This window comes from Manis javanica, chromosome 17 (assembly GCF_040802235.1).
Source record: "Manis javanica isolate MJ-LG chromosome 17, MJ_LKY, whole genome shotgun sequence".
Taxonomy (NCBI): Eukaryota; Metazoa; Chordata; class Mammalia; order Pholidota; family Manidae; genus Manis; species Manis javanica.
The window spans coordinates 8,701,856-8,709,684 of NC_133172.1; the positions used below are offsets into that span (position 1 = coordinate 8,701,856).

The 7,829-nt window shown below is 47.4% G+C and overlaps 1 protein-coding gene across 2 annotated transcripts; it reads right to left on the reverse strand.

Moving 5' to 3' along the window:
* Nucleotides 1-1,529: 1,529 nt before the first annotated feature.
* PNMA8C (PNMA family member 8C) lies at nt 1,530-5,395 on the reverse strand. 2 transcript variants are annotated; one of them, XM_017644779.3, is made up of 2 exons: nt 4,369-5,395; nt 1,530-2,069 (listed from the first exon to the last, which is right to left on the reverse strand). In XM_017644779.3, exon 1 carries the CDS (start codon nt 4,982-4,984, stop codon nt 4,370-4,372), a length of 615 nt encoding a protein of 204 aa, XP_017500268.2. In that variant the 5' UTR covers nt 4,985-5,395; the 3' UTR covers nt 1,530-2,069; nt 4,369. The 2 variants fall into 2 exon arrangements, with proteins under 2 accessions (XP_017500268.2, XP_017500266.2); XM_017644777.3 differs by having other exon boundaries at nt 4,360-5,395.
* Nucleotides 5,396-7,829: the final 2,434 nt, after the last annotated feature.

Here is a 7,829-nt window from a genome sequence, read left to right on the forward strand (position 1 = left end):
GCCAGCTGGAAATACCACAGGATTTGCAAAGAGCCAGATTGGAAATAAGGGTTCCTCCAATTTCAGCAACATAGAGGGCCCTTTAAAAGTGAGTGTGAGCAGGCTCTCAGGGATAGGCTGAATAATGGCTGCCCAAAGGTTACAAGTCCTAATCCTTGGCGTTTGAAAATATTAAATAATTGGAAAAAGGTTCTTATGGATGTAATTAAGGATTTTGAGATGAGATTACTGTGGATTATCTAGGTGGGACCTGTCATCAGGAGTGTCTTTTATAAGAGAAAAGCAGTGGGAGGTAATACAGGCCCGGGAGAAGATGTACACGATTTGGATCTGCAGCCTCCTCTCCATGCCGCCCCCACAAAAAGGGAAAAGACTGGAGGCAAGATCTATCTAGACTGGCACGAGGAGACTTTTGTTCTTATTTATATATATATTTATTTATTCCTGTGTTGGGGACGGCCTTAGTCTTCTCACATGTTTGTAGGCAGAATGGGAAAGCACCTTCCCCCAGGTCTGAACGCAGCACGGGAAAGCACCAGCCTGAGAACAGCCGGTGCCGTCCTTGGAAGTTATCTGCCCACAAAAACATATCTTGTCCTCGAAGACGAGCCAAGACGCCTCACTCTGAAAGTAGGGAGACCTTGGGGACGTGTGAAAACACCGCCCCTGCTTACCAGGCAGCTTCTAAGAAAATCAACAAGGTGCTCTGGCCTGTCCCCCCTGAGAAGGGAAAGATGAGTATAGCACTTGGCTGAGCTCCGAGAAAGGCAGTACAAAAATAAAGGTGCTGCGCCACATCGGGGCTGCAGCCATTGTCTGTCTGTGTTGTCTGTGTTTTTTGTTCTCTCATTTCACCCAAAGAAGATGAGAGGCACGTTACATCTGGCGCCCAACGTGGGGCGTCCTCTCAGAGTGAGTTGTACATATATTCAGCTCCACGCCTCCCCTTCAGACTGTTCGACTTCGATGGCAGGCACCGTCATTCCTGTTAATGTCAATATCCTGCATTTCCCTACAGAATATGATGGGTCTGATTATGGCAACTCCCCTGCAAATCCTTCCCCCTGTGGCGTGAATCACACAGAATAAGATAAAGTCATTGTATCACTTTTCTAAAATCCAAAACTCTGAATTCTGAACCACATCTGGCTCAAGGGTTTTGGATAAGGAGTTGTGGACCCTTAGTGCCACACGTTGAGGGCTGGGAAGATAATATAAATTGATGAGGATGAAGAACTTAGCACAGTGCCTGGAACACAGGATAGCTGTTCTTTTTTTGTTTGTTTGTTATCCCAGAGAAACTGTTTCATCTTTCCAGTCAACCATTTGGAAGCCCACAGGATAGAAGAAAGCTGTGTATTTTGTGTTCTCCTGGTCAGGAGATCTGATAACATCCTTTTTAAAAACAATGAAGTCCTGGAAAACTTCAGGCAAACCATGGAAGTGGTTTTCAAAACGTTTTTTAGCAGACAGATTATCCAAATTAAATCTACTGTGGATCCCCCAACACATCAAAGAGCAGACTGTGATCACATTAGCATATTTTTATTTTATAAGTTCACATTTGTACAATATAACATCAACCACAAAGAACGATGAAGAGTTTTAATAGAACGCAGTTTTAAAATTGGGGGCTTCCAAAAGGGGTTTACAACTGCAGCCCTCCAGCAGACAACAATTTACTCGGGAATTTTTCTCTCAGGACTAGCTGTGTGCCAGCCATGCCTTGACTCATATAGATAAACAGCTTCAAAGGGTAATAGTTTGCAAAACGCCCTGCATTGCAATCTTAGGAAACTCTTCCAGGAAAACCCAAGAAGTGGTAGCAGATCTGGGTCTTACGGGCAACACGAAACAATCACGCTTGTTGTGTATCACAAATATGAACGCTGTATGGGAAACATGCCAAATGCACAATCAGCACAAATATAGTCTTGGTATCACAGTATGATGGTAAGAAATGTCACACTTGTTCCTTGATATTTTACAATGATTATGCCTTGCTGGGAGAACAGCATGCAACAGACAGATGTGCTGAGGTTCCTGTAGCTTTTCTTCGAGCCCAGACTCTGAGGAAACAATAAACACAGTACTACAGTATCCTGTGAGTGGGTATGCTCAGGCTGGAAATTTATATGGAATAAAAAGATCAATAGAGAGCTAGAAACTTCTAGACTATGGAAGCACTTGAAGAAGGTCAAGAGTATATGTGGGGAAGGCAGGAAGCGTTTTTTTCCAACCATCGTTCAAAAGAAAAGGCTGTTGAGAGTGATGGTACAAAGTCAGCTTGGGGAATGGACAGAAATCAGAGTCTTCCGGGTGTTAGGCTGTCAGCACAAGTGAACTCTAAAAATTCCTTCCGTCTTGACACCTGAGGGGAATGCAATGACCTAACAGGAGTTTCTGACTACATGGGGGTGGAACCCTTGTCAGCACTCTGGCTGCTAAAGTGGAAGTGTAGAGAGAGAATCTCCACCTTCTGGCTCTGCTAAGAGGGCAAAGTGGGGTAGCCTGGCAGAAATAAGAAAGAGGGTCAGATGCTGGGATTCACAGACATGGCTGATGCCCACCACATTAATACATTGAGGGTCTCCACTATTACAATTTGGTAGGTAAGAATCTGAGCTTGTGTGTGTGTGTAAATTGCATTTTTAAAAAGAAATACAGCTCAGCCTTTGCAATCCCTAAACCTAAAGCAAGTTTGCAAATTCACAGGTCAGGTTTCCCTGGAACAGAGCTCTGTCTACTTACGGACATTTGGATTTTACCAGATTGTCTTTTTGTCATCATCGTTGTTCTTCACCATCACAGAGGACTCAGTGTTCAGGTTGTTAATCTAAACTTTTCAAGGTGACTTAGTTATTTACCTTGGGATCATTCTCTGGAAGACTTGCCTTTCATTCTTTAGAGAGTGGAGCACACATCTCCCCACAAGTCAGGACTTCTGGGATTTAAGTGGGGACACCCATTCTGTCACCCCAGATGCCAATCAGAGCAGAAGGGTCCCACCTCTGACCATCCCTGAAACGGAGACCCAGCATGTAGAGGGCAGTGACAGCCTTTTACAGAGCCATACACAGAACTGTGAGTTCCTCAGACGTGGAGTGCAGCTACTCACTTTGTAGGCATGGCTTCTACTTGCAAAACTAGGTACAAAACAGGGTGGTCCATCCGGACAAGTTTGTGCAGAGATACATTCACAGTACATCTTTTTGAAGGACAAAAATCGGCCCTAGACTTTGCATTCACAGGAATTCCAACAGGGCCCAAACCTAGAGGGGTCTGTGTCTCCTCCCCACAACAAACCCAGCAAGACCGCCATCCCCACCATTAGGCCGCGGGGGATGGTAAAGGGGATAGTCGCCTTTCTGCCGATCAGGAATCTCCTGGCACGTTCTTCCTGTTTGGCTTTTCCTCAACTGTGGTAAGAAAACTTCTGCAAAACCTTGGAATACCGGACCCTCTTCCCCGATTCCCTCAAACACCTGCTCACGTAGGCTCGGGGTAGCCCGCGGTCTCCATCGCAACAGACTGACGCCCTACTCGGCTCTGACTGCGACTGCGTGGTAGGTCCCACGGGCTCTCCAGGTGAGAGAGGCTGTTTGCGGGTCTCTGAGACACTTCCTCACTCAGACATCACCCTCGCCTCTCAAATAATGCCCACAAACATACTCAGGTGTTACCCTCACACTCTCAAATGGTATCCACGCTCACTCATGTGTTCAAGTAACTTGGATGTTACCCACACTTACTCAAATATATGATGTGAGTGCCCCGAGGGCCAGGTTTGGGTCTGTTTCTTCCGTGCTGTATCCCCAGTGCCTGGAACAGTTTGCAGGATTATAGGAAAAGTTTGTTGATTGAATGAATGAGTGATCCATCCTCAACCAGATATTAAATCTACTGAAATGGTACCCTCACATATACCTACACATGTCCATTCACATGTACCCAAGTAACTCAACTATTAACCACTCACTTATGAGTGCCATGGAAGGGATTTGTGTTGGATTTACTCCCTTCTGTGTCCCCAGCTCCTAGAATAGTAGGATATAGTAGTTGCCCAATAAATATCTGCAGAATGAATGAATGAATGACCTACACTCAACCAGATATTAATTAATCACAGCCACTCAGATGTAGCCCACAAATTAACTCAGATAAAAATACCCACCCTCACCCACACCAGATGGTACCCATTCGTATTCAGTCACCACACACATGAGTAATACCATCCCTGCTCACATTATCCACACCCACCTGCATTCTCCAAATTTCCTTAAAGGGCACCCACTCTCCCGCAGTCATCCACACCCACTCAGATAACACCCACCGTCACCCTGCCACCCGCACGCCCACCTGAAGCACCTCACGGCTTCTTGTCCACTGCGTGATGCCGGCGGCGGGTTTTCTTGTGCTTCCTCCTGCCCCTCTTGCCCTCTCCAGCCTTGCTCTGCTTCTCTGTGGAGCCCAGAGGTGGCACCCTGTCCCCCACGGCGGCGGCCCCAGCGCCGGGCTTCTCCCTGGGCCCGGGCACACAGCACTCTGTGGCAGGCAGCTCCCTGGGGCCCGTCGCTGCCGGGCGCAGTTCCTGCCTCAGGACCCGAGCCACGTCCTCCACCGTCCTGCCCTCGCTCTGCAGGAAGAGGTTCAGCTTGGTCAGGAATTCAACGTCTTGTTTCCGGGGCATGTAGACCACTCTCCACACGCCGCCCTTGCCCTTGATCTCCCTGGGGATCACGGCATGATTGATGTCCTCCACCAGCCTAATGATAGCTGCCTCGGATCTCTCTTCTTCCAGAAAGGCCTTCCCAGCCACTTCGAACTTGCCCAGAGGTTTTAGGGGGACCCGTATGATCTCTTCGAACTCCTCGTGGCTACAGTCCTCCGGTATGCCCAGAATCATCAGGGACCTGTAACTGTCCACCTCGAGGGCCTTGCACCCGTGCTCCAACAGTGCGATGTCCTTTATGCCAAACAGCATCTTGCCCAGCTCCCTGAGGCAGCAGTATGCCCGCTGGCGCACACCTGAGCTGCCTCGGGAATCCAAAGAATTATCCAGGATGCCACGAACCCTTCCCAAAGGCTCAGTAAGTAGAGGGCCTCACGGGCGCAATTTGTTCGCCCCAGTCAAGGAGGGCCCAGGCCCTGCCCGCAGGGCTGCAGTACCCAGCCTTCCTGAGAGGGCTCTCGGGAATTCCCGGGACTTGCAAGGAGTGAGGCAGGGGTGGGTGTCTGCCGGCGGTCTCGTGGCTCCCCAGACCACACCAGAGAGGCTCTGAAGATGCTGCTTTCCCTTTCCTGGCGGTGGCCTCCGAAGGACTCGCAGGTCCTGGCAGGCTCCGCAGATCTGGGCCTGCTGGTCTCCCTGCGGCTGCCGCCAGCGAGGTGTCGTGGGTGGCAAGGAGGCTGGCCCCGCACCGCTGGCCCCGCACCGCTGGCCCAGAGGCTGCCCTCAGTGCCCTGGAGCCCGGCTAAGGCGAGGATGTGGCCACTGCACTTGCTCCCGCAATGACGTCACCGCCCCCTTGCGTTCTGCGGCCCGACGGTCTCCATGGCAACTGCTAGAGCATCGCCTCTGCCATTGGCCCGGCCCAGCCGCATTGAAATCAGAGTCCGAGGGGGGTCATTCAAGGGTGAGGAGTTAGCCACCCGCCCTCAGAAGTACCCTCCCTTCTCCTTTGAGAAAATGGCTGATCCCGGGGGAGGGAGACAGGGAACATACAAGATAAGCCTGGAACATCGTTTTGGTCCGAAAGAAGGAAATGCCCAAACAATGATGAGAACAGGTGGAAGGACACAGAGCCAGCCTGAAGGGCTCCCACTGGCCACACCTGGGACAATCTGAGCATCAACGTTAAAAATGAGACTAAAAGATCAGCAACCCTTGAATAAAATAAGAATCCGTGAGTCTATATCGATATAAGTAAATGTAGAAAGTTTGATGGAGGAATGTGGGCTTTTACGTTGTCTCGCATAAAACTTATGACTCAGAGGGAACAAAAGTATCTTGACCGTGGAATGTCCTCGGCCGGAGGACATACCCACTACAGTATTCAGGCATGATAGGGCACCAGATGTGCAATTTACTCTGAAAATGGTTTAGGGGGGGGGAATGTTTTTTGTGCCATACTTGCAACTTTCCTATGAGTTTGTGATTGTTTCAAATATATTTTTAAAAGAAAAAAGGAAATGTGATCACCTTTGCAATGTCCATTTCTCCTCTCCCTATCCCAGTAAGAAGAGCCATAAAGTGGGAGTTGGATCAACACCCTCCAAACTCCCAGCTCCAGGGAAAGGTACAGAGTGGCTTGAACAATCAGCACAGCTCTGCTCAGGCCCCAGGTGCTGCAGTGGTCCCTGCGTGTCATCACCGATCGGCTGTCTCGCCTTGTTGGCTTGGGAAAAACCGAACTCATAGATGCAGAGAACAGATCAGCTGCCAGAGGCGGGGAATGGGGACACAATGGGGGAAATGGGTGAAGGTGGTTAAAAGATACAAACTTCCAGTTACAAGATAAGTCCTGTAGATGGAATGCACAGCATGGTGACTACAGTTAATAATACTGTATTGTGTATTTTTAAGTTGCTGAGAGAGTAGATCTTAGAAGTCTTAATCACAAGAAAAAAATATTTTGTAACTGTGTAGTGATGGATGTTAAAAAAATTTGCTATGAATTTATGAATCCCTGGGGCTCTACTGCATATGCCTGGGCTTATGCATATTCCAAATTGAAAAGCAGGCAACAGAATGGTTCATTTATTTGATCCAGGAATATTGACTGAGAAGTTTCCTTGACTTCTAGGCAACGTGCTGGGCATAGCTGAGTGAGTGAGACAGGCTCTGCTTTTAGGAGCTTGGTCTGGTGGTTAGGACAGGCTAGGTCAGCCTGTTTACTGTCAGGCGGAGAAGCCCGTAATTACCACAAAGATGTGTTCTGATCCCTAGAGTGGGGAGTAGAATACAGACTATACTAATTGGGACATGTTTTTCCACAGTTTAAGGAGAGAACTGCAGAAAGTGCTTTGGAGGCCCCTGAGCAATTAAACCTGCCTGGTCTCATCTGGGAAGGCTTCCTGGAGGAGGTGATACTGGAGGCTATCTTAAAGAATCCATATAATAACTATAACAATAACACTATTTTTTAAAGTAGTCATTGCTATCACTTACACAGGGCATGTGATATGCCAGACAATATTCTAAGCCCTCTTTCTGTACTGCCATTTAATTTTACGATATATAGCCCATGAGTTAGCTATTGTTTGATTGATTCAGTTGCTCATTCATTGAACAAATATTTGTTGAACAGCTCCTGTATTTTATAGTAAGGAAAGTGAGGATCAGAAAGATTAAATTACCTGTGCAGAGTCACAAAGCTAGTGAATTTTTTAAAAATTTAATTTAATATTTTTTATGAATATTTTTGCTGTTGTTAAGTTGTATATAGTTAAATATTTTAAAATTACAAATCAACTGATAAGCTGTTGAGTAAAGAATCCTATAGTCTCTTACCATGCATGATATTTCTTACAGACCTCAATCCATTGATGGATGAATGAATAAACAAAACGTGGTCTAGCCATGTGATAGACTACTATTCAGCCACAAAAGGAATGATGTTTTACACATGCTACAATGTGGATGAATTGAAGCCATGCTAAGTCAAAGAAGCCAGACACAGAAGACCACACAGTGTATGTGATTCCATTTACATTAAATATCCAAGAAGAACAGGTAAATCCCGGGGGTAGAAAGCTATTGGTGGTCACCAGGGACTGATGGAGGAGGAAATCGGGGTGACTGCTTACTGTGGACAGGATTTCTTCTG